This window comes from Dendrobates tinctorius, unplaced genomic scaffold (genome assembly GCF_039654945.1).
Source record: "Dendrobates tinctorius isolate UK_male_01 unplaced genomic scaffold, ASM3965494v1 ptg000075l, whole genome shotgun sequence".
NCBI classification, from domain to species: Eukaryota; Metazoa; Chordata; class Amphibia; order Anura; family Dendrobatidae; genus Dendrobates; species Dendrobates tinctorius.
In genome coordinates, this window is record NW_027361743.1 from 39,319,592 (window position 1) to 39,347,375 (window position 27,784).

At 43.9% G+C, this 27,784-nt stretch overlaps 1 protein-coding gene across 6 annotated transcripts in view; it reads left to right on the forward strand.

Annotated features, from left to right (window-relative positions):
* FRY (FRY microtubule binding protein) overlaps positions 1–27,784 on the forward strand; it is a 546,108-nt gene that overhangs the window by 373,839 nt on the left and 144,485 nt on the right. For all 6 annotated transcript variants that reach the window (XM_073583182.1, XM_073583178.1, XM_073583180.1 and 3 more), the window contains 13 exons: positions 1,221–1,322; positions 1,882–1,985; positions 3,362–3,470; positions 3,675–3,761; positions 5,739–5,910; positions 7,039–7,171; positions 8,144–8,251; positions 10,018–10,273; positions 15,174–15,356; positions 16,210–16,296; positions 19,332–19,591; positions 25,261–25,450; positions 27,643–27,767. In XM_073583182.1, coding sequence (XP_073439283.1) covers positions 1,221–1,322; positions 1,882–1,985; positions 3,362–3,470; positions 3,675–3,761; positions 5,739–5,910; positions 7,039–7,171; positions 8,144–8,251; positions 10,018–10,273; positions 15,174–15,356; positions 16,210–16,296; positions 19,332–19,591; positions 25,261–25,450; positions 27,643–27,767 — 1,916 coding nt within the window. The remainder of the gene's footprint in view (positions 1–1,220; positions 1,323–1,881; positions 1,986–3,361; positions 3,471–3,674; positions 3,762–5,738; positions 5,911–7,038; positions 7,172–8,143; positions 8,252–10,017; positions 10,274–15,173; positions 15,357–16,209; positions 16,297–19,331; positions 19,592–25,260; positions 25,451–27,642; positions 27,768–27,784) is intronic.

The window sequence follows — 27,784 nt, forward strand, 5'->3', positions numbered from 1 at the left end:
CCCAGTAAGTGACACATCGCTGGAATCAGTGCCTCTGTCCCTACATCATGCTGCTCGCAGATGGGGTAGCAAAAACCTGGTGACCAATTCCCTTTACATCAGCATGATATCTGATCATCAGTAAACTTAATTCGAAAAAGTTAAAGTTATTAACTTTCCAAAGATTAGTGGATAACTCACTGATCACTGGGACCTCAAGGAATCCTGAGATTGAGACTCTGGAACTCTGTGAACCAAGCTCTCCAGCCTTGCTATGAATAGAGTGACGTGGCCCCTGCTCTGCCTCCGCTCTATCCATTGTCTATGGGGATGCCAAAAATAACAACGTGCAGTGCTTGTGTATGGATAAAACTGGAATAAGCGCAATAGGGTCTTATCCGGATTACGCTGAAAAACGAAGTGTGGGATTTTCTCACCTGGGGAATTGTGACAGTCACAACCCTTTTGTAAACTTGTATGAAAGCGGCTGCTGCAGACCCACCAAAAAGATATGGCACAAACTTGGAAATGAAAGGGGATGTAAACTGCGCTGCCGAGGATCCAATATATAATAGACCAGATGCAGTGTGGATGCGGTTTTGTCAACGCGTTTCGAGGTAATCATAGCTCTTCATCAGGACAAACCATATTGATTGCCTCGAAACGTGTTGACAAAGCCACATGCAATACTGAATCTGGTCTATCGTTTATTGTATCCTCGGCAGCACAGGTTTACATCGACCTTCATCTCCAAGTTTGCACCGAGTGCAGTGCTCGACAATGAATGCAGTGGAGTCTGCGCACCAGCAGCTTCGCTAGATACAGGAGAGGGCTGCAGAGCCTTGCTCACATGGATTGTTGGGGCGGTCCCCTGGTCAGACCTCCAGTGATCACCTGGTTATTCTCCATCCTATTGATAGGGGATAACCTGATTTTTTAGAGAGGGGGGGTAACACTTCAATAGTCGTTGCCTGGCCATGTCCAGCTATGCCTGCTCTATAATTTGTGTTCTGGTGAGTCTTTAACTGTTTGCAGTATAAAAGAGATGAAAATATTGTACTTTTCAGTTCATCGGGAGGTCCTGTCCATCCTGAGCTCAGTTTATGAATATGTTACAAGAATCTAGGAATACTAGAAATGATTAGGCACTTAAAAAGTCCAGGTGGTAGCGCTGCATACGGGCGCATATCTACATGGCATGACCCGTGTGAGCGATATAACAGCTGTATGTTATTTTTCAGGCTTTGTACCCCTTGGTGACGTGTTTGCTTTGTGTCAGCCAGAAACAATTCTTTCTAAACCGGTGGCATATTTTTCTCAACAACTGCTTATCTAACCTAAAGGTAAAGTTGTCATTTGTGTTATCTGTCACATTTCAGGGTTTTGTTATTGAAACGCGTTGAATGATCTGATTTGTTTCATTTACACAATACAATGACTGAAGGTAGACGCCTGACTTGTGCAAATAGATTGTTTCATTGTAGTAAAGAGGCGTCATCCTTATTCTCATTTGCACATGGAAACATGAGAAGCAATGGGATGAAGCTGAAAGGGAGAAAATACAGATTAGATATTAGAAAAAAACATTTTAACAGTTACAGTGATCAATGATAACAGGCTGCCACAAGAGGTAGTGAGTTCTCCTTCAATGGAAGTCTTCAAACAGAGGCTGGACAGACATCTGTCTGGGATGGTTTAGTGAATCCCGCATTGAGCAGGGGGATGGACACGATGACCCAGGAGGTCCCTCCCAACTCTACGATTCTAGGATTCTAATTTGATACTGTTCAGAATCATGTCATTCGCTAATGTTGTACCATTCTCTGATTGTTGTTAGTGCCCTTTTCTCTAAGTAAATCTTTATATTTATGTGTCGTAACAATGAGATCCTTTGTCTAACAGAATAAAGACCCTAAAATGGCACGAGTCGCACTGGAATCCCTGTACAGACTATTATGGGTTTATATGATCCGAATAAAATGTGAAAGCAACACAGCAACACAAAGGTTAGTCATGTGTCTTAACGGGGTTGTCCACTACCTGGCCTCACCCGTTTTTAAATGAAGTAGCCCCTCTTGTAAAATAAAAACATCATATATAACCCCCCCCTTCCTGCACTGGCGCCTTTTAAGCGATGTTGGCTCTGGGTCTCTCGGGACTCGTGTGACTCTGGCTCACGTGGCATAACAATCAGCAATTAGGCCGCTGTACTCCTACTACTTTCATTTGTCCAATTTTCCCGCCTTTGGCTGGAAATCAGATAAGCAGAAACAGTAGGAGCACAACACCCCAATAATGGCCAGTGATTGGCTGCAGGGCTTACGTGACATAATAATGTCATGCACGCCCTGGGAGACTGAGAGCCGATATTGCTGGAGCAGCACCACTACAGGAGCGGAGTATATGGTGTTTTTATTTTACAAGGAGGACTGCTTTATTCAAAAAGGGGTTGGCCAGGTTTTGGATATAGTATGTGACTATAGTTATGCTGAAAGCCATATATAAGTGCAGTTATGGTCAAAGCTATACGTATGCTACAACTTTACTGCGGACGACTTCTTAATCAAAAATGCAATAAAAATGGGGGTACCGAATGTATTAGTTTTACCCACTTTTTACTTCTGTCTGAAAGTTTTGATACCTTTCTAGAAAAAGAGTAATTATTTTCAGGCATAATGAAATATGCTAAATCCTTGTAACCCCTTTCATGGAAGATACAAAATACATATATAAAGCCCCACAAACATTTTAGATCGATCAGTCACCAAACCCCTCTCCCATACCAGAAGCGCTCTCCCTGACGAGTGCTCGTGTTCTCTATGACAGCCGCTGCCACACATTCCTTTAGCGACGTCGTATATCTCTTGGTGAACAAAAGGATCGGCAGTCTGAATTATGACATGCCGGATCCTTCTGTCCACAGACATCATCTGTTGGGGGAAAATCGTGAGGCCCCTATTCACCTGAATCTGGCAGTCAAACCCCTTGATGTTTGCGGGATGGGAACCTTTAAGATACTCTGGCCATGTCATGGTGTAAAATAAAGTGTCTGATATATTATCTGTTAGTTTTTCCAAATTTATCATAGAGTGGGCACCATTTTAATAAAGTATTTTACCCATTTTTGGCAAAAAGATGACTGGAGTACAGTTCTATATATTTTTTTTACTCTTTTTCCTTATACTTGCAATTCTGTGCAGTCCTGACAGTCCTCTTTGGTGCCAATGGATCTGAGTTTGCCCCTGGCTATAGTCTTGCTTAGTGCTCTTGTTTTGGTTCAACTTTTTTCTTTGTACATATGTTCTACCAATAAGTAAATACTAATAAAACCTTTATGCCAATTGCTTTGTGTGTAACCCTAATGATATTTCATATCTAACAGCCGTCTCACAACCATCATCGGGACGCTTTTCCCTAAGGGTTCCCGAGGGGTGGTGCCCCGAGACATGCCCCTCAACATCTTTGTCAAGATCATACAGTTTATTGCGCAGGTATGTCATGTATTTAATTTTTTTTTTTATAATGTGATACTTTCCTTAAGTTTCCCTCCCTTATTCCGGTTCTGGTGTTTTTCTGTCCCGAATTTTGAACAGGATTCTGTTACATCTTTTCTTGAAAGTAATAAATAAAATGTGAGCATTTACGTGTTTTTACCAGCTGATTTCCAAATCTCTATATATTATTTTTTGTTTTAGGAACGTCTAGATTTTGCAATGAAAGAAATTATTTTTGATCTTTTATGTGTTGGAAAAGCTGCCAAAGCTTTCAGCCTCAACCCAGAGGTATGTTTTGTTTTTTTCTTCTTAGATTATTGTAGAAAGTGAAAAATAGCATGCTCACTCTTTAAAAAGAGATACTAGAAAGCGTTATCGTAAGGACATCACCTTTTTTTTAGAACTTGATCAGATGATCGCCATAGGTGGGATTACTGTGACCATCTGTGATCAGTTTTAGGATAATTACTGGACAAGCAATTATCCTGGGAAAATTGTTGGCGCCCATAAATACGTCATATTCAATATCGTTGGGGTCTCTGGGTCCTGGAGAATGCTTCCCGAGCCCCAACATCATCTACATAGCACATATGGAAAGGAATGTACAAAAGGGACAACATATTAAAGTGCCGTGACTTTGTCATATTAAGATCCGTTATCAATGCAAGTACCCAAGGCTCAATTTCTCTATTGCTGCTCTTTTTTTAATTTTTTTTTTTTGTATACCCTTTTGCCCAAGCAAGGTCGGGGTAAGTGCACAAACCCCGAAGTGCACAACTGCTTTCCAAACCTGATAATGAACGAAAACCTTAAAAATACCATTGCTACTTTAACTTCATTTTCTTCAAAAAGATATTAAATAGAAGAGCAAGCCATTGTCAGATCTTCATAAAAACATAGTTTTCCAAAGAAATCAACTAGGTAGCTTAGAACCAATGTCGAAGAAATCTTTCCTCGGCATTCACCGTCGCTCTTTGATCAGGACACAATGTATTGTTTTAGGACAGGGATGTCAAACTCAAACACAGAGGGCTAAAATAAAAAACTTGGACCAGTATGCAGAATAATGGGCCCCACGTAGTCCTCCATATAGTATTATGAGCCCCAAATAGTTCTCCATATAGTATTATGGGCACAACATAGTTCTCCATACAGTATTATGGACCCGACATAGTCGTCCATACAGTATTATGGGCACCACATAGTTCTCCATACAATATTATGGGCCCCAAATAGTTCTCCATATAGTATTATGGGCACCACATAGTCGTCCATACAGTATTATGGACCCAACATAGTTCTCCATATAGTATTATGGGCCCCACATAGTTCTCCATACAGTATTCTGGGCCCCGCCATAATTCTCCATATAGTATTATGGGCCCCACATAGTTCTCCATATAGTATTATGGGCCCCACATAGTTCTCCATACAGTATTCTGGGCCCCGCCATAATTCTCCGTATAGTATTGTGGGCCCCACATAGTTCTCCATACAGTATTCTGGGCCCCGCCATAGTTCTCCATATAGTATTATGGGCCCCACCATAATTCTCCATATAGTATTATGGGCCCCACATAGTTCTCCATATAGTAGTATGGGCCCCACATAGTTCTCCATATAGTAGTACTGGCCCCACATAGTTCTCCATATAGTATTATGGGCCCCGCCATAGTTCTCCATATATTATTATGGGCCCCACATAGTTCTCCATATAGTATTATGGGCCCCACATAGTTCTCCATACAGTATTCTGGGCCCCGCCATAATTCTCCGTATAGTATTGTGGGCCCCACATAGTTCTCCATACAGTATTCTGGGCCCCGCCATAATTCTCCATATAGTATTATGGGCCCCACATAGTTCTCCATATAGTAGTATGGGCCCCACATAGTTCTCCATATAGTATTACGGGCCCCGCCATAGTTCTCCATATAGTATTATGGGCCCCACATAGTTCTCCATATAGTATTATGGGCCCCACATAGTTCTCCATACAGTATTCTGGGCCCCGCCATAGTTCTCCATATAGTATTATGGTCTCCACATGGTCTTTAATACAGTATTATGGGGCACACATAGTCCTCCATACAGAATGGTGGTTCTGGTATCCTTCCTTATTCTCTGTTGGAAACCACATCATAGGTACTTTAAGTGCTGAATATGTGTTGTTGTGGGAAGCCTGTGAAGTATATACAGATTTATGGAGTGATTCACCACTTAAAGCTTATGTTGTTGGTTTACCTTTTCTCCCTGTCAACACAGAGAATGAATATCGGCTTAAGGGCTTTCTTGGTAATAGCGGATAGTTTACAGCAGAAGGATGGGGAGCCACCCATGCCAGTGACGGGAGCTATTCACCCTTCGGGTAACACCTTACGTGTGAAGAAAACCTACCTGAGTAAAACACTCACAGAGGAGGAAGCAAAAATGATTGGTGAGCAACATCAAATTGTCAATTAAAGTTCCTGCTAAAGGCAGGTCAGCCTCCTAAAATAGCTATATAGTATGAATCATATTGGAGGCGAGGCGCTCATAGTACGGGTCTACTCAGGTGAGCAGATGTCGTTGTTTCCGCCCTGCTGGCCTTAATCCATCTTGCCCTGCAGTTACAATTATGTGATTTTTTTTTTTTTCTTGCAATGCCGACCTCCAAATAAAAAAGCAAAAACAATTATTGTGATCATAATGATCACATGGTGTTCTGATATCTCTGTATGTATGTGCTGTATTTGTATTTGCGATTTTTCCATAAGATTGCCAATAGCAAAAGTCCTAATTGTGCCCTCCCCCCTCAAAAACTAATATTCAGCAGGGTCACAAATGAGCATATCTCACAACTTTGCAGCCCTTACAAAGTAATTTTGCCCTTATTGAAGCCCCTTAGAGTTTCCACGCACTAAGACACTCCCACAGTGAATTACTCCACATTACCCTCCACATGCTGTGGAGGGTATGATGACCCTGCAGTACCTCCCTGCAAAGTATGATACCCCACAGTGACTCCAACCTAGTATTATGTCCCCCCACACACAGTGTGATTGCCAAGACACAGCCTTCAACACAATATGATGGACCCCACACAGCCCTCCATACAGTATGGTGGCCTTCCATACAGTATGATGGGCTCCCACAGCCCTCCATACAGTATGATGGTCCTCCATACAGAATTATGGTCCTCCATACAGTTAGGGCTCCCACAAACCTCCATACAGTATGATGGCCCCCACACAATCCTCCACACAGTATAATGGCCCCCTTCACACGGTATAATGGCCCCCCCCCCACAGCACTCCAAATAGTATAGTTGACCTCATTCTCTGCAGCGTGTGTTCTGAGACATCAGGGAGAATGATGGAGGTAAGGGCCGACAGCTCCGTGATCCATCATTACTTTGAATTGTATCTGCAACTATGATGTGGATACAGTTGAAAGTGTGATGCCGGGCCCATAGCGACCTCGTGGTCTGCCGCTATTGACGGTATGCTACTGCGGTGCACATAAAGAACCCAGTAAACATAGTTTACCAATGTATCTGTAATTTCTACCACATCCTTTTCTTTAGGCATGTCTCTGTATTACTCTCAAGTACGGAAAGCAGTGGACAACATTCTTCGACATCTTGACAAAGAAGTAGGGAGGTGCATGATGATGACGAATGTACAGATGCTGAACAAGGAACCTGAAGACATGATCACGTAGGTAGATTATTAAGGGTAGTGGCCAGGAAGATTAGACTAGACCAAGGCCGGTTTCACACATCTGACTTTTGCAGTGCAAGTCCGAACGACCAAGTCCAAAACAACCATGGGTCTCCATTTCTAAATACAACATGTATGGGGCTGTTGTGTTTGGGTCTGAAGATATGTGGGGCTGTTCCAAACATCACGGTCTGTAGTCAGATGGGCCTGTGAAACCGGCCTCTGGTCAGCCAAGACCATTCACACTCCTAGATGGTATGATGTCCATATACCCTAACAAGGCATACGAGTCGTTTTGGGTGGGGAAAAAAAAGTAAAGCATCCCATATATACAGTATTTAACATTTGAATGCTTTTTAATGCCAGATCAGATATGGTCCATCTAACCTTCCTGCATTGAATTGATGAGCTCCATCCATTTGTGTCGAAGGTTATATTTGCGTCATGCCTTCTAAATATGGCAGGCATTTATGAATGCCTCCGAATGAATCACCGGCTTCACCCGCTTCTGCAAAATCAGAACATTGAGTCTCTCTTTCTGCAGCAATTTAGACTTGACGCTTCACGTGATGAGAGAGACAGCAGTGGAAATACATTGTGCTAATAAAGATTTCCAGTGCAATAAAAATTTCTTTCCTCTAAGACATTTTCAAAGTCATGTTACCAAATTACACGTTTCTTATCAGTAAGCTGTGCCGGTGGGCTGCAGGGTACGCCGCTTCCTGCCATGGTAGAAATCTAGTAAAATCTTATTCTGCATCTCGGGCTGCTTTATGTATCTAGCCAAAGATTCTTTGATGTAAGAAGTCATGAGAAAATGCGTGATAATGTAAACCGAGCGGAGTGTCTTTATTAATGTAGCGTGTCCGAGTCTTTCATTGTCGGCCAGCAGACTTCTGGAATTGCCGTAATCACTTGTTTATATAGGACGAGTGCAGACTGCTCTGATCTCAATGTTTTACATTTCAGAGGAGAACGAAAGCCAAAGATTGACCTTTTCAGAACATGCGTGGCAGCCATTCCTCGCTTACTTCCCGATGGGATGTCCAAACTGGAGTTAATAGACCTGCTTTCCAGGTATCGGGCTCCTAATTGATTATACAGATGCATTGCTTGATCAGTCTGAAAACTCAAGAATTGGACCCTTGATGAGAAGATGAGTGGTGCTTCTCAAGAGCATCATGGCTTCTGCTTAGGTCTTCAGACTTCTCAAGGATGTTTCTTTGACTTCTATGATTATACCCCTTCATTTAGTTGTTGATATAGTGTTCTTTTTTTGCTTTAGACTCTTCCAAGAGTTATGTTTTGTTATTGTTTTTCGGTTATTTTTGCTTTAAAGGAAAACTGACGGCACATCAAGAACTAGTCTGACTAGGTCCTTGATGTGCCGTCAGTTTTCTGTTATTTGTATGCTAGCTTTCTGACTGAGCACTCCGCCCTTCACCATGCTGTGATTTTAATTCCATCCAATCACATTTGGTTCCACCCTTCCTATAAATACAGGCTTTACCAAGTTATTAGCCATGGGTAAGTGTTCACACTAGGCAGTCAGGTCAGGGACCCGCTCAATGAGATCACTTTGACGTTGGTGAATGGGCTCACATTTTTTATCCAAATTTTGTGCTAAGCATCTCGTGTGTTATTCCTAAATTTCAAAAGCCATTACGCTATTCACACTTCTTGTATTTCACATTGATATGGCTTAACGCCACTGAGTGCAACCATTTCCTGATTTTGATAAGTTAGCCCAGTTTTAAGTCTTAAATGATATCTTGATATCTGCTATCCGATATCTTATTACAGAGAAATCTGTGTTTTTCTTAATATGTAAATAAGCTGTTAAGATCTACGGGCTGGACATAGATCCCCTGAGAATCTGCCTCCAGAGCTTATTGTAAATGTAATGGGGCGTTACCAGTGTGAAATGTAATGACTGACAGTCTGCTCTCCTAATCTACATGTCTCACACTGGTAACGCTCTTTTGATTTAATAATCCCTGCAGGTAGTCTCAGGGAGATCTATGTCCGCCTCATAGATCTTAACCGTTCATTTACATATTAAGAAAAATGTGGATTTCTCTGGAATAAGACATCAGATAGCAGATATCAATTTGTCATATTATTCAACTTTTTATGACCTACATGCCCATATAGATGGCTTAGGAGGGTTGATCCTACTGACAAATTCCCTTTAAAATGTATCTGAGATATTCATGGCCTATTGGAAATATATGGCATAAGTGTTCAAGAACCAATAACAGGACTTCAACCTGTTGAGAGAATCGAGTTTCCCTTCTCTTCTTCTCTGGACTGCTAATGGGAGAGAGCGTGCTTGTATGGCCGCCTCTACACTTCATCTGATTTTTACTAGAGTAAGGGCCCAATAGTCACTCTTTGTGCCACTCCTTCTTTTTGACATTGGAAAAAAAAATGTGAGTCCCCTGCAGACACAGACAAGCATATAAACACCCAGATGATTGGGGGCTGCATGTGACCCCTGGACAACATATTGTACATCCCTGTAAGGTTGAGACACTCCTAGTCTAGGGTCTAAGGGGAGCACTTTTAGATACACTCATTTTTTGTATGTTTTTGTGTCTTGCATTGCCCCCGAGGATCTCCACTAATCATAGCAGCCTTCTGATTGGTCCCAGTTTTATTTCAGTTCTTACTTTTGAACATTGTGAGGAATAAATTAGTTTGTTGACGTCTTCTCACATTCTGAATAATCAAGCTTTCTTCGATCTGATTTGTGATCTAATAGGATTTCCTCTTTGGTCAGCGGCTGTATTTCTCGGCAGTGATGGATGTAGCTTTTTCATTCGTTTCATATCTCCTTGCAGACTGTCTATCCACATGGATGATGAATTGCGGCACATTGCACAGAACTCTCTCCAGGGTCTCCTTGTTGACTTTGTGGATTGGAGGGAAGATGTATTATTTGGATTCATTAATTTTCTGTTACGTGAAGTGAATGATACCCACCAGACGCTTCTTGACACATCTCTCAAAATGCTTCTGCAGTTGCTCACTCAGTGGAAGCTAGTGATACAGACCCCCGGGAAATCGTATGAGCAGGCGAAAATGAGGACATCAGAGGTAGGGGGTTTTATATTCCTTTCATGTCTCCCAACGGGGACTGTCTTTTATCTTTTTTTGGTCTCTAGAATCTAGTCAGTGTGCTGTAACCTGTATAATCTTAACCTTCCAGCTCTGTGTTACCACGGTATAGAGGGAGAATCTACCTGGTACTAATGAATTAAAAAACAAGACATTATCAGAAGACAAATATCTATTAAAGAGAAATAGTAGGGAAAGGTTGCTCTTTTCCAGCTAGAGGTCAATAAGTCAGAACCAGTCTACTGTTGCCTGCGCCCATGTGGCTGCTGAGAAGAACTGGAAGTCTGATTCTAGTATTGAGTTTAGTAGCCAGTGTGAAAATGGCAAGAGTTCTTATTTTTATAAAACAGTGGCATGACATTAAAACCTGATTAGTTATTTCTGATGCCACATTCTCTTTACCACCTATTTTTTATGTTTTTATTAAGAGATCCTTACTATAACTTTCTTGTCAATCTTAGGGTACCGTCACACTTGGCGACACACCAGCGATCCCGACAACGATGTGACCTAGTAGGGATCGCTGGTGCGTCGCTACGAGGTCGCTGGTGAGATGTCAAACAGTCAGATCTCAACAGCGATGCAGCAACGATACGTAACGATACGACGGTCGTTGGGACCCTGTCTCTCAGACCTGTAGTATTGAGGTCGTTCGTCGTTGTCCCTGTCAAACACAGCAATGCATGCTGGCCAGCGGGACACCAGCGATCAGAAAATGGCCCAGTACATTCGAGCACGATCAGCGACATCGCAGCAGGGGCCCGATCGCCTTTATATGTCACACATAGCAAGATCACCGGCGAGATCGGTGACGCAATAGCGATCTCGCTATGTAAGACGGGGGCTTAAGGGCTCCTTACTATGACTCTCATCAATCTTAGGGCTCCTTACTATAACTCTTATTAGTCTTAAGGCTCCTTACTATGACTCTCTTATCAATCTTAGGCTCCTTACTATGACTCTTATCAGTCTTAAGGCTCCTTACTATGACTCTCTTATCAATATTAGGCTCCTTACTATGACTCTTATCAGTCTTAAGGCTCCTTACTATGACTCTCTTATCAATCTTATAGTGCTCCTTACTATGACTCTCTTATCAGTCTTAGGGCTCCTTAGGGCCCCATCACACATAGCGACGCACCAGTGATCCCGACAAGGGATGCATTAGAAGAGGTCTGGGGACACGAGATGAAAACCTAATTCTCCCTCTGTACAAATCACTCGTCAGACCACACTTGGAGTATTGTGTGCAATTTTGGATGCCAGTGCTCAAGAAAGACATTACTGAACTTGAAGGCGGGCTGCTAAAATGATAAATGGAGTTGGTTCACTACAATACCCTGAAAGGTTATCAAAATTAAGTCTATTTACTCTAGAAAAGAGAAAACTTAGGGGAGACTTAATATATATGTACAAGTATATCAGAGGGCAATACAGAGATCTCTCCAATGAACTGTTTGTACCAAGGACTGTGACAAGAACAAGGGGGCATTCTCTTCGTTTGGAGGAAAGACCATTTCTGCACCAGCATAGAAAAGGGTTCTTCACGGTAAGAGCAGTGAGGCTCTGGAATTCTCTTCCTGAGGAAGTGGTGATGGCCAACTCACTGAATGAATTTAAGAACGGAATGGATACTTTTCTTGTGAGTAACAGTATAGGTTACGAATAAGATAATATTATAGGTAGATGGTTGACCCAGCTTAGGGGAAGGAATTTTTTTTCCCTATGGAGAAAATTGGCTTCTACTCTGTGGGTTTTTTGCCTTCACCAGGATCAACAATGCAGAACAGCTGCACTAAAAATAGGCTGAACTAGATGGATATAAGGTCTTCCTTCAAAACTATGTTACTGTGTTAGGATCGCTGGTGTGTCGCTACATAATCGCTGGTGAGCTGCCAAACAGGCAGCTTCACCAGCGATCAGCACCAGTGACAGGAGGGTAACAAGCGACGCACGTCGCTTAGTTACCCACTGTGTACCTTGGTTACCAGCGCACTGGTGCAGGGAGCTGGTAACCAAGGTGCACATCGGGTTTCTAAGCAGCGCGCGCCGTTTAGAAACCTTAGTTACCAGCGCGCTGATCGCTGGTCTCCCATCTGTCACACGCAGCGTTGCGTGCTTGCCAGCGGGAGATCAGCGATCAAAAAAATGTCCTGGCCATTCCAGGATGATCAACGATAACCGGCAGGGGGGCCGGTCGCTGGTCATTGTCACACACCGCGATCTCTGTTATGATTGGGTCACTGAGGAGAAGAGCAAGCCCTAGCTAAGCCACATAAAACCAGAGAGGTTGGTAACTAAGCCGACTGCAGACCCCGATCCAATCCACACAACTAGCAGTAGCCGTGGAGCGTACCTACGATGATCCTAGACGCCTCGGCACAGCCGAAGAGCTAGCTAAGCCTAAAGCAAGAAAGGGGAAATCTAAACTGCCCCAGAGCAGACCACAAAGGAATAGATAGCCCCCAAACATATATTGTCGGTGAGACAAGATGAAAGCACAAACACAGGCAGAAAAATAGACTGAGCAAACAATAGGGCCCACACTGACTAGACAGGACAGGAAAGGAAAGACGCTGTCTGCAATCACGCAAAAAACCCTGCAAAACACGTCTGGTGCAAAAACACTGAAGTCGCACGACTTCGCCCACTATATCAGCACTCTGGTATATTCTGAAAGCAGAGCAAAAAAGAGGCCAATCTAATAAGGGACAAAAGCAAACTGGCACAAGCAGTAACATATGGACGGTGATTCAGCACACCCCCAGCCGAAGCTGGCTGACCCACACAAAACTGAGATAGACAAAACCAGATCAAATGCACACAGAATAGCAAATGAACACTTAGCTGAACATGCAGGGACTGAGCTGGAAACCTCAGACCTCAGGAGGCAAGAAGAAAATCACCAGCAGGGATATGGGGAGTCAGCTGACTTAAATCCCAATCTGAAACCCCAGATCTCCAATCGTCGTCCTCATTATCAGGTGGCAAGCCTCTGTTAATCAGATCAGCTCCATTACCTCCAGTAACCACCAGAGGGAGCCCAGAAAGAGAACTTGCAACCCCTCTGTCAATCTGACCAGCTCCACTACCTTCAGTAATAACCAGAGGGAGGCCAGAAAGCGAATTCACAACAGATCTCGCTGGTGAGATCGCTGTTGCGCCACAAAACTTGTGACTCAGCAGCGAGATCGCTATGTGTGATGGGGGCTTTACTATGACTCTCTTATCAATCTTAGGCTCCCTACTATGTCTCTCATCAGTCTTAGGGCTCCTTGCTGTGACTCTCCTATCAATCTTAGGCTCCCTACTATGACTCTCTTATTCTTATAGTGCTCCGTACTATGACTCTCTTATTAATCTTATAGTGCTCCTTACTATGACTCTCATCAATCTTAGGGCTCCTTACTATGACTCGCCTATCAATCTTAGGGCTCCTTACTATGACTCTCTTGTCAGTCTTTTATCCGATGGATCAGAATCCATCTGAAATTTTGAGTCAATTGTACCAAGGTGTCCTTTTCAATTGTGTTACACCCATGCTTGTCCCTGACCAGGGTAACTACCTTATTTTTTTTCTGTTTTGCACATTTCAGACTTGGTGTCGTACTATCATGCCTATCATTTTCCAGTATTGTACTTTATTATTCTATGGCTTTTAAAGGGTTATTCCCATCTTTATAAATGGGTTTTGTCAGATAGTGCTTATCAATAGAAGCAATTTACTGCTTATTACAATTTTCAAATGTTTTTAAGGGATTTACACTTTTTTTTTGTTAACAGCTTGTTCCCTTGGAGACCGACCACTGCTGCTAGAAAGCAGAACATGTCATGGGCTTACAGGCTTTTTTCCTTTGAGCTTCTATGCAGTTTTTTGAAGCTGGCCAGAACGCTTTTGCCGCTTATTGCCGTTCAGAATCAGCTAGACAGCGGCGGTTCTCAATCTCCAAGACATCAAGCCAAAAACAAAAGAAAATGTTAATAAATCAGTAAATTGCAATAGTGCTTGTTCTTAATACTAATATAAAACATTGAGAGAAGCAGATGAGAATCTACTTGGTACTTGACCGTAACTAATCCAGTCACAAACTTGCGGTCATGTGGCTGCCCAGATGTGTAGGGACTACAGGAGAATCGTGACACTGTGCGCAATGCACGCTGTCCTGATGCAACAATCTGCAGTCATAGAGAGTGACAGCAGAAAAGGAAAATTCCTTTAAAACCTGAGAATACATAAATTGTTCCTATTTGGAAGTATACACTTTTAAAATCCCTGAGCGCTGATCATAAGGAACACATTTTAACAGACAGATCATCTTCTATAAAGAATATCTCAAATTTGGTGCCCATTTCATCCAGAATCCACATCTCGTGTTATACCGGGAGCCCACTGCAATATTCTGATTGGCCTGATTCATTATATGAACAGAAGATTGTTCTGTCATTTGCAAGAACACTGTAAGAAAATCATGTACAATTATGCCTTCGGCTCAGTTCAGACGGGCGTATTTTTCGGGCGGTGTGCTGTCCTTTTGCGTTGTATCATGCAGTTTGTACTGAGCTGTGTGAGATTTGCAGCAGGGAGGAGAGACTCTTAGGATCTTTCAATCAGGATAGATGGACAGAAATTAAATGTAACCTTTCTAAAAGTTTTCTCCAGTGTCAGAGAGGGCGTGTTATAAAAACAAAACATGCAGTCTAAATAATTTAATCTGAGTGTGGCTAGCGAAAAATTTAAAAGAAGGTGTTGAAGATATAAAATATTTGATAAACTTTGATTCAAATCTGAAGAATCAGAAAAGAGAAGATGTGTAAAATAATGCTGCTGCTGGGCAAACCTCTAAAAAGGTTTTTACCTTTATTTATTTTTTTCACCCAGCTAATTCCTAATGGCTCCAGTCACAGGATCCAGTCTGAACGGGGACCTTATTCCAATGTGCTGCACGCGGTGGAAGGTTTTGCACTATTGTTACTTTGCAGTTTTCAGCTGGCTACTCGAAAAATGGCCGTTTTAATACTGAAAGAGGTCCGAGCATTATTTATTGCCCTGGGACAAGCTGAGGTATGAACTGCTCCATGTAGTAAAACCGATAATCTGTAAATTGTTAAGAATATAGACATATGGAATGTTTTTTTGATTTTTTTTTTTTCCTTTTTTTTTTATTAAATGCATGTATTTTGGACACAAAATAGATTTTGAAATTGGGTTTTATTTAATATATTTGCACTGTTTTAACTTTTTTTTACGCCGTTTGTTTTCTCTATTGATTGCAGGCTACAGAATGAGTTAACCAAGAATCTGTCAGTGAGCTGGTTATGATAAGGGAATTTATAAGTTTATTACTGCGCTCACCTCGGCTATTTATGAGCACAGACCACATCAGAGGAAAGCTGAACTTTGATGTGATCATAAATGTATCAAAAAATGGTTTCCAGCTCACCGTAATGGACATCTGTAGGTGTTCGGAGCACCGGAAATGCTGCGTCAAGGCGTAGAGCAATCCCAAAACAGGAGAAAATCCAGCTCCACGAACTTGAGAATAAACTTCTTTAAAAATGAACTGAAAGTGCTCAATAGGATAAAACAGAATCAGCGATGTATGTTACATGGTATGCAACATCAACGCGTTTCAGACCACTGAGCACTTACAGTGAATAAAGAAAAAAGTTTGATCACAAGTTCGTTGAGCTGGATTTTCTCCCCTTTTGTTATCATAAATGTATAACAGATACAAGCTCTGTCAGGATGAGCTTACTGATGGATAATTAGTTAACTCATTCTGCAGTCAGCAATGTGCGTGGAAGCAAACATCCTATAAAAGCCAAACTATGGAAAAATATTTTGACATGTTTAAAGTTACCTATAGATCAATGTTTTTGGATAGAAGAATTTATTCTCCTGTATTTGACTACAGGAAGATGACAAGCCGATGATCGATGTGCTGGATCAGCTCAGTCCTTCTATACTTGAAAGCTTTCTACATGTTGCCGTGTCCGATTCTGTAAGTTTTCTTTTTTTGGCAAAACTAAATAGGAATAACTTTTTTTTTGTTGTTGTCTACAGCAGTTTTTGTATTCTATGCCTTATAATAGAAATAGTATAGGCTGTGCATACTATGCGCATGACTAGGGCTCTCTACAAAATCTTGGCCGTTTATGTAGCTCTCATATATTGCAATGGTGACGTCTGCACTTGTGTGACCGACTTTTCCCTGAGTGTTGAATGAGAAAGGATTCCCATTATCAGGAGACGTGAAACTCCCATAAGTAGAGCACCGTACTAATCAGATATGGTACTTATGTCACATTGAATATGGAGCCCGATGGCAACATTTCATTTCCACCCCCCTCCCCCCCCCCCCAAAAAAAAAAAAAAGATTAAAATATAAATTTAGCGACTAGTTCGTGGTCACAGTGCAAATGAACAGTGGCAGAAGGGCATACCTCTCATCTTTTTCTAGACAGGGAGAGGGACATGTATTATAGCACATGCACAGTAGTGGTGCCCCTACTGAAGCCTCTTAGTGTTTTCACCTACTACCATACACATCATGATCCCCATAGAGAATGATGCCCCCCAAATTGCCCTTTCACGCACATACAGTATGATACCCCCACAGTGAATTTGTCCCCACAATCATAGTATGATTTCCCCAGAGTCACTCCAGCAAAATATGTTACACACACACACACTATGATTGCCCCACAGCTCCCCTCTACAGGCAGTGCGATGGCCCCACAGCTCCCCTCTACACGCAGTGCGATGGCCCCACAGCTCCCCTCTACACGCAGTGCGATGGCCCCACAGCTCCCCTCTACACGCAGTGCGATGGCCCCACAGCTCCCCTCTACACGCAGTGCGATGGCCCCGCAGTTCCCCTCTACATGCAGAGCGATGGCCCCACAGCTCCGCTCTTCACGCAGTGCGATGGCCCCACAGCTCCGCTCTACACGCAGTGCGATGGCCCCACAGCTCCGCTCTACACGCAGTGCGATGGCCCCACAGCTCCGCTCTACACGCAGTGCGATGGCCCCACAGCTCCGCTCTACACGCAGTGCGATGGCCCCACAGCTCCCCTCTACACGCAGTGGGATGGCCTCACAGCTCCCCTCTACACGCAGTGGGATGGCCCCACAGCTCCCCTCTACACGCAGTGGGATGGCCCCACAGCTCCCCTCTACACGCAGTGGGATGGCCCCACAGCTCCCCTCTACACGCAGTGGGATGGCCCCACAGCTCCCCTCTACACGCAGTGCGATGGCCCCACAGCTCCCCTCTACACGCAGTGCGATGGCCCCACAGCTCCCCTCTACACGCAGTGCGATGGCCCCACAGCTCCCCTCTACACGCAGTGCGATGGCCCCACAGCTCCCCTCTACACGCAGTGCGATGGCCCCACAGCTCCCCTCTACACGCAGTGCGATGGCCCCACAGCTCCGCTCTACACGCAGTGTGATGGCCCCACAGCTCCCCTCTACACGCAGTGCGATGGCCCCACAGCTCCCCTCTACACGCAGTGCGATGGCCCCACAGCTCCGCTCTACACGCAGTGTGATGGCCCCACAGCTCCCCTCTACACGCAGTGCGATGGCCCCACAGCTCCCCTCTACACGCAGTGCGATGGCCCCACAGCTCCGCTCTACACGCAGTGCGATGGCCCCACAGCTCCGCTCTACACGCAGTGCGATGGCCCCACAGCTCCGCTCTACACGCAGTGCGATGGCCCCACAGCTCCGCTCTACACGCAGTGCGATGGCCCCACAGCTCCGCTCTACACGCAGTGCGATGGCCCCACAGCTCCGCTCTACGCGCAGTGCGATGGCCCCACAGCTCCGCTCTACGCGCAGTGCGATGGCCCCACAGCTCCGCTCTACGCGCAGTGCGATGGCCCCACAGCTCCGCTCTACGCGCAGTGCGATGGCCCCACAGCTCCGCTCTACGCGCAGTGCGATGGCCCCACAGCTCCCCTCTACGCGCAGTGCGATGGCCCCACAGCTCCCCTCTACGCGCAGTGCGATGGCCCCACAGCTCCCCTCTACGCGCAGTGCGATGGCCCCACAGCTCCCCTCTACGCGCAGTGCGATGGCCCCACAGCTCCCCTCTACGCGCAGTGCGATGGCCCCACAGCTCCCCTCTTCACGCAGTGCGATGGCCCCACAGCTCCGCTCTTCACGCAGTGCGATGGCCCCACAGCTCCGCTCTACACGCAGTGCGATGGCCCCACAGCTCCCCTCTACACGCAGTGCGATGGCCCCACAGCTCCCCTCTACACGCAGTGCGATGGCCCCACAGCTCCGCTCTTCACGCAGTGCGATGGCCCCACAGCTCCGCTCTTCACGCAGTGCGATGGCCCCACAGCTCCGCTCTACACGCAGTGCGATGGCCCCACAGCTCCGCTCTACACGCAGTGCGATGGCCCCACAGCTCCCCTCTACATGCAGTGCGATGGCCCCACAACCCTCCTCCACACGCAGAGTGATGGCCCTACAGCCCCGTCCATATTCAGTCTGATGCTTCACAGCCCCCATTCACACGTAGCGTCATGGCCCTGCAGCCCCTTTCCTCATGCAGCAAGATGGCCCCACTGAGCTTTTCCTCCCTGCTCTGGAGCTGGACGTGATCGCTGGTGCACACTGTTGGCTCTCAGTTGCCGCCATCTCCGGTGCCACTGCGCTCTTCTGATACTGCTGCAGCATTGGGGAGTGCACAGGTCTAGCCAGTGGAGCAATAAAGCTGCTGATCCAAGCTGTCAATCAAGCATGAGCATACCGTTCTCTAGCAAGCAGTATGCCCATAGGCAAGGGAGCAATGCGCTCCTGTTTAAGAAGGTGAGAACCAACCCTTTAAGTTTTGTAATACAGCCCTAAGGAATGGTTCAGTGTAAGCGTGGCCCTTAGACCAAAAAAAATTGTGCAAGTCTGATCTAAAAGAACAATACCAGTATTGTGCTTGTATTTTAATTATTTAAAGCCATTGTCTATTGTTTTAACAAAAATATATATATTTTAATGTATAAAATATTTGCTTTGTTCCCAGGCTGCTCTGACCTTTACCCATAATGTGGATCTTCAGTGGTTGGTGGATTGGAACGCCGTCCTTGTCAATAGCCATTACGATGTAAAAAGCCCTTCTCATGTGTGGATATTTGCACAGTCTGTAAAGGATCCCTGGGTTCTCTGCCTTTTCACATTTCTTAAGCAAGAACACTTACCAAAACATTGCCCTACCGCTCTCAGCTATGCATGGCCCTATGCTTTCACACGACTGCAGCTGCTAATGCCATTGGTGGACCCCAAGTAAGTAGGATACATTTGTAGTATATAGATTTTATTAAACTGATGTTTTACCAAATAGAAGATGATACCTAAATTTTGGGTAAAGGCTGTTGTAACAAAAAATCTGATTTAAAGAAGCACTCCCATCAAAGTTTTTATCCTAATTATATTGCAGTCATCATATTATACAGCACTGTGTACTTACAATTGCTCATTTTGCCTTTCTACCCAGTTAACACGTCTCTTTTCCATTAGGTTTATGACATCTTGTGATTAAAACCTGACAAGCTGAGTCTTTCTAAGCTCTATGCAGAAACAGGAGGTAATTTTTCCCCAGCATAAGTCATCATTAGAACTACAATCTTACATCACTGCAAAAGTCCCTGCCAGGGACGAGGAGCAGAGCAGCTGAGTCAGGAGTTAAAGATGGGGATGACTCGTGAAGGAAAAAGAGACCTCCTGTTTCTACATAGAGCAAAGAAAAGAGAAAAATGAACTGTATAGAAAGGCAAAATGAGCAATTGTAAGTACACAGTGCTGTATAATTTGGTGACTGCAATATAGTAAGGCCTGTTTCACACTTCCGTTTTTTCAAATCCGTCAAAATCCGTTGTTTTCCGTAAAAAAACGGATCCGCCATTTTTTGCAGGATCCGTTTTTTTTGTCCCATAGACTTCCATTACGGTTACCGCGGATCCGTCAAAAAAACGGATCCGTTTTTAAAAAAACGGATCCGTTTGCATCAGTTTCCGTCAAAAAAACGGAAACGGATCCGTTTGGCGGACACAAAAACGGAAGTGTGAAACAGGCCTTAGAGGTTGAAAACTTTGTTGAGTGTGTCTTTAATATGGCAATAAGAGAAGGTGATTGAGCATTGCACTCTTCGTGGTGACTAAAATTGTAATTGCCCGATGTATTGTGGTTTTTGCCACAGTGAGTAGGTAAAAGATGAAAAAGACCTTTCACCATGTTTTTACATGTTAAACTGGACACACAATACAATAATGGTTGCCAAGTGGAAATATATATACCATATTCTTCAGATTATAAGACGCACCTTTTTTTCTCCCAAATTTGGGAGGCGAATGGGAGTGCATTTTTTTAGTCTGAATGTAGCTTACTGGGGTGAGGCGGCTGCGGGATCCCAGGCGGCAGGTTCGCTGCTTCAGGAGGCCGGCAGTGTCTCCTGAGATCTCAATCTGCGCATGCGCCGCTTCCAGCAGCCATTTTCCCAAAGCCCCACTGCATGGAAGAGGACTCTGCTCACTGGTGCCAAAATCTTGTGAGAAAAGCACACGAATTGCCTAAGGCAAATGGAAATCTCATTTAAAAACACATATTTTCTGGTGAAAAAGTGACGGTTAATCCCGCTTAGTTCAGTTAAAGTGCTAGTGCTTCATTAGTTGCAGGAACAGATTCACAATTCCTTTTATTCTGTATACTTTTAGGTGTTTCAACTGTTATCAAGCACACATATGACAGATGCTGTCAGGCTGAACTACCTACTATTGTTCTCTTGTGAGTTGGTAGATTAGGCACAGCCTAATCTAGTCAGACTTATTATAGTGAAATCTGCTGACATTGTCCTATATAGGTGCACCGCTCTTAGGCACTACACCAGTAATATGCTCTTTAAAATATAAAAGTGATAAGCAACTCATAAAGGGAGAAGTGCACATCCCCAGTGATAGCAACTCATAAAGGGAGAAGTGCACACCCCACAGTGATAGCAACTCATAAAGGGAGAAGTGCACATCCCCAGTGATAGCAACTCATACAGGGAGAAGTGCACATCCCCAGTGATAGCAACTCAAACACGGAGGAGTACACACCCTAGTGATAGCAATTAATACAGGGAGAAGAAGTACACACCCCAGTGATAGCAAACTCATACAGGGAGAAGTACACGCCCCCAGTGATAGCAACTCATACAGGGAGAAGAAGTACACACCCCAGTGATAGCAAACTCATACAGGGAGAAGTACACGACCCCAGTGATAGCAATTCATACAGGGAGAAGAAGTACACACCCCAGTGATAGCAATTCATACAGGGAGAAGAAGTACACACCCCAGTGATAGCAAACTCATACAGGGAGAAGTACATGCCCCCAGTGATAGCAATTCATACAGGGAGAAGAAGTACACACCCCAGTGATAGCAACTCATACAGGAACAAAAAAAAGTACACATCCCCAGTGATAAGCAACTCATAAAGGGAGAAGTGCACACCCCACAGTGATAGCAATTCCTACAAGGAGAAGAAGTACACACTCCAGCGATAGCAACTCATACAGGGAAAAAAGTACACATCCTCAGTTATAGCAACTCATACAGGGAGAAGTACACGACCCCAGTGATAGCAATTCATACAGGGAGAAGAAGTACACACCCCAGTGATAGCAAACTCATACAGGGAGAAGTACATGCCCCCAGTGATAGCAATTCATACAGGGAGAAGAAGTACACACCCCAGTGATAGCAACTCATACAGGAACAAAAAAAAGTACACATCCCCAGTGATAAGCAACTCATAAAGGGAGAAGTGCACACCCCACAGTGATAGCAATTCATACAGGGAGAAGAAGTACACACTCCAGCGATAGCAACTCATACAGGGAAAAAAGTACACATCCTCAGTTATAGCAACTCATACAGGGAGAAGTACACCCCACAGTGATAGCAACTCATACAGGGAAAAAAGTACACTTCCCCAGTTATAGCAACTCATACAGGGAGAAAAAGTGCACATCCCCAGTGATAGCAACTCATACAGGGAGAAGTACATGTCCCTCCCTAGTAATAGCAACATACAGGGAGAAGTGCACATCCCCAGTGATGGCAAAACATATAGGAAGAAGTACATGCCCCCAGTGATAGCAGCTCATACAGGGAGAAGAAGTACACACCCCACAGTGATAGCAACCCATACAGGGAGAAGTCCACCCCCCCAAAGATAGCAACTCATACAGGGAGAAGAAGTACACAAATCCAGTGATAGCAACTCATACAGGGAGAAGTACACGTCCGCAGTGAAACACCCACTTGGAGTTAACTAAAGTTAACTAATTTGATGCACTATACTTTAATGGCTTATATCTCTGCAATGGAGAGGTAAAAGAAAAAAAAAAACTTTTATTCCGCTCTTCACCTGCTAGATAAATTTGGTGAAAGGTCCTCTTTAAGACAACTTATGTATTTTTCTCAAGAATCCTAAGTGGTCTCAAAAGCTTGCATTTACACCTAGTAAGCCAAAATATATCACCTATCCACAAAATACATGATAAGTTGTAGATGGGTCAAGGTCCAACTTCTGGGAACCCACTGATCCCCAGAACAAGGAATTTTTATTCTCTGCTCCATTTTCTATGGATTTGCCGGTCGACTGTTCTCTGTTTTCTCCAATATTCCCAGAGGGAATGATGGGGTTAAAAGTAACCCCCTTTAGATAATCATGGGGGGTTCTAACGATCGGAACACCACTGATTTGGAAGTTATCATAAGTCATATGGATAGTTGGGAAGCCAGTGATCGTACATTTACGATCTACCTTTGGCAATATTGGACAATGCAATAATTCTACTCTTGTAGACATGATGTGTAGGCAGGTGAAGAGTTGTGTTCTTTCACGGTATTTGGGACACTTACTAATGGAGCTAGATTTTCTTGACGTAGAACTAATTATAAGAATTTAGTTTCCTCGTTTCTGGAATAGAAGAATACCAGAACACTTAAATCATTTCATTGTATTATTACAAAGATAATGTGCTTTGTTGGGTCTCATTAGGCAGATTTGTCTTTATTTATAGCTCCGTGCATGTACTGATTGTTCTGGAGATTTCCTTTAAAATTGCTGACACGCCGTGAAATGTAATAATTGTTACTGCAGTGGAGAGGCGTCCTGCCGAGTTAAGAGCGGTCTGCAGAGAAATTAGCCTTTATACTGTGCATCAGAAATTAGAAAAGACTGTCGGTCATCTTGAGGGTGAGGAATTGGCAAAGTGAAAATTATGGTTAAATATGCTAAAGAGTACAAAACAGGAAAAGGACGTAGGTATTCCGTTTTACAGTTAGCTGAGCAGCAGTGCTCAATGTCAGGCAGCAGCCGCAAAAGCAAACAAGATTTTTGGGGAGCATGCTCGGGTGCTAACCGAGTGTCTTTGGCCTTCTCAAATAATATGTCCATGTCCCGGCCGCTGCATGTCTCTCAGCTTTTCGACAGCCACAACACATGCAGGGATTGTCGAACAATTAGTGAATTCCTGCATGTGTTGCGGCTGTCTAAATAGTTGCGAGATATACAGCCGCGGAGACTGGAACGCATTATTCGAGCGCGCCGCAGTCACTCAGCACACGAGCATGCACCATAACACCTTATCTGAGCACATTCACTCATCATGATTCCCTATCAGATTGCAGCCTTTATTTTAGGGGTCCTTTTTGTACATAACATTAGCAGCCTGTTTGTTAAAGAGTAACTTACATTAATTAGTGAATTTGGTTAATTCACTTCCCACTCATATGTAATTTAACTGAGGCTTCTTCCCGAATTTGGCAGTTTTTCTTTGTATCTCTCCATTCTGTTTTTGCAACCTGTTTGTAAAGTTGGAAAAACGGAGAAAAATTGAGTCACCAATTGCTACATAAATAGACATATTATTAATTACAAGAGGACATATATTAGGACCACATAGACTTCATAAAATAGTCACATGATGAGTGCAAAATGATGGAGAATAATGACCATTCTTCTTTGAAGAAGAAAATATCACCTGCGTGAAACGTACGTTGGGGTGGCTGGTGTTCCCCTACGTCCTCTACAATGGGTAATTTATTCCTTGGTTAATGTTTTATGATTTTTCTGGGGGGTGGTGTGGTCAAGTCTTTTTTTTTTTTTATCAGGGAATTTTCCAACATTGCTTTATTATATAGAGGCTTTTTCCGCACCACTTCATATGTCATTTTGTGTGCCCCTTCGGTGGCTACCAGTTGTACATTTGTATGCTGAGCCTGGCCGTTCTTTGCCTTCTGGTGGTTGATATGTAATTGGTATGGCAGGGTGCCTATTCCCTTACACATGCATTACTACCTGTCATTTCTGGTTTCGTGCTGCCTATCCGTCTGGAAATCTGACCAGCCTCAGCATGCCTCTACCCAGGGGTTACTGACAGTAGGGCTATACCGCCTTTCTTTTCCGGGTAATGGTCATTATTCTCCCGTCATTTTGCACTCATTATGTGACTATTTTATGAAGTGTGTCTCGTCCCAATATATGTTCTTTTGTAATTAATAAAATTGTTTATTTATGCAGCAAATAATGACTCAATTTTTCTCCGTTTTTCCACATGTTTGAGTATTTTTTTGCATTAATACTTCTGGGAATATTCGGCACACTGGTGTCTTTATCTGAAGCATGTACCATATCTTTAAAGTTTCTTTGTACTGTTTGTAAAGGTGGTATTGTTAGCCAAGGGGGCATGATTCTCAACTTTTCTGTGACTGCCTTCATGAGGATCAAGCCCCCTTGACTAACCAGATTAGATTTGCATACACGGTGTAAAAAGTAAGAGGGGACATATCTTTTGAACAAAGAGGTGCAGAAAGAGAAACACAAAACCTATCGTGTGCGTGTAAAATATAAAGCAATTGAGCATCCTACGTGTTTTTACAATCCGCCTTTTCCCTTTATAGTAGCCCAATTAATGCAAAGAAAACCAGTACAGCCGGCAGCGGGGACAATTATGTGACGCTATGGAGAAACTATCTTATCCTTTGTTTTGGAGTGGCGAGGCCAAGTATTATGAGTCCTGGCCACTTGCGTGCTTCTACTCCCGAGATTATGGCAACTACTCCCGATGGCTCCATCAGCTACGATAACAAGGTAGGATGGAACTTGACATGCAAAAAAAACATGCACTTTAGTTGTCCATTACCAATTGGAGCTTGAAATTGGGTTCCCTTATAATATTTCATTTATAAGCAGCAGGAAAGTAGTATCTTGGTGGCGACTTCTTATAGTCAGCTCTATTGAATGATGCAATAACAGGACTAGTATTAAATGGGTTGGACAACCCCTTCTCAATCAGTATGTTTGACCCCTGTAAAATGACACTCATACTCCCCTCCGGTGCCAGCGCCATTCCAGTGGTGTCTGCACTCGCTGGCTCGGGGCTTACGTGACATTGGGCTCAGAGCTAGCATGACAATCAGTGCTGGATTCACTCTCCCCTCCTTCAAACGAATCAAACATCAAAAACAAAAGTCAGAGCTGCGGCTGGCCACTCGTTTCCTCTTCATGTCTGATACATTCGAACATGGGGAGAGGGAAGCTGGCACATTGTCATGCAAGCCCCGGGTCAGCGACTGCTGACATTTTTGAAACTGTGCCGGCAAGGGAACCAGAGGTGATTATAAGTGTTATTTTATTGGAGGAAAACATGGTGATTGATAAGGGTTGTCAGAGTAGTGGAAAACCCTTTTAAGTATTAGACTGGCTATAAATACTTTCATACATGCATATGTTTTGAATAGTGGGAGGAAGAAAGGCCAAATTCAAAAGTTCTTTAAACATGAATCAAATATGGATCATAGTGTCCAGACCAGCCATCGGTCTTATGTCCAGTGGGTAGCAACCTCCTATAGCCCAGAGTCAGCCGAGTTCAGGTCTGCAGACTCAGACGTTCTGGATATCAGTCTGTACTTGGAACATGGATACGGCGGAGGCTGATCTCCCCTGAGAACAAAAGGATTTCTCATATGAAAATCCAAGCGCTGAATCCTTTTTTTTTCCTGACAGTCTAGAAAGTTGGGACTCCACCATGCATATTATATATGACCATGGAGAAAGGTGGGACTCCACCATGCATATTATATATGACCATGGAGAAAGGTGGGACTCTACCATGCACATTACATATGACCATGGAGAAAGGTGGGACTCCACCATGCACATTATAAATGACCATGGAGAAAAGTGGGACTCCACCATGCACATTACATATGACCATGGAGAAAGGTGGGACTCCACCATGCACATTACAAATGACCATGGAGAAAGGTGGGACTCCACCATGCTCTTTACATATGACCATGGAGAAAGGTGGGACTCCACCATGCACTTTACATATGACCATGGAGAAAGGTGGGACTCTACCATGCACATTACAAATGACCATGGAGAAAGGTGGGACTCCACCATGCACATTACAAATGACCATGGAGAAAGGTGGGACTCCACCATGCTCTTTACATATGACCATGGAGAAAGGTGGGACTCCACCATGCACATTACATATGACCATGGAGAAAGGTGGGACTCTACCATGCACATTACATATGACCATGGAGAAAGGTGGGACTCCACCATGCACATTATAAATGACCATGGAGAAAGGTGGGACTCCACCATGCACATTACATATGACCATGGAGAAAGGTGGGACTCCACCATGCACATTACAAATGACCATGGAGAAAGGTGGGACTCCACCATGCTCTTTACATATGACCATGGAGAAAGGTGGGACTCCACCATGCACTTTACATATGACCATGGAGAAAGGTGGGACTCCACCATGCACATTACAAATGACCATGGAGAAAGGTGGGACTCCACCATGCACTTTACATATGACCATGGAGAAAGGTGGGTCTCCACCATGCACTTTACATATGACCATGGAGAATGGTGGGACTCCACCATGCACATTACATATGACCATGGAGAAAGGTGGGACTCCACCATGCACTTTACATATGACCATGGAGAAAGGTGGGTCTCCACCATGCACTTTACATATGACCATGGAGAAAGGTGGGTCTCCACCATGCACTTTACATATGACCATGGAGAAAGGTGGGTCTCCACCATGCACATTACATATGACCATGGAGAAAGGTGGGACTCCACCATGCACTTTACATATGACCATGGAGAAAGGTGGGACTCCACCATGCACATTACATTTGACTGTTGCGAAAGTTGGGATGCCACCATGCACATTAGATGGTTAGCTGTTTCTGCCAAAATCTAAGCTAATACGTATGGCCACTGGATCTTTTCTATCTTTCTAGGTCATTGGAACCCCTTCCGTTGGTGTTCTCCTCAAACAACTAGTTCCTCTAATGAGACTGGAGAGTATAGAAATTACGGAGTCTCTTGTGCTGGGTTTTGGGAGGACAAATGCATTGATCTTCAGGTATGACTGATGTGTGG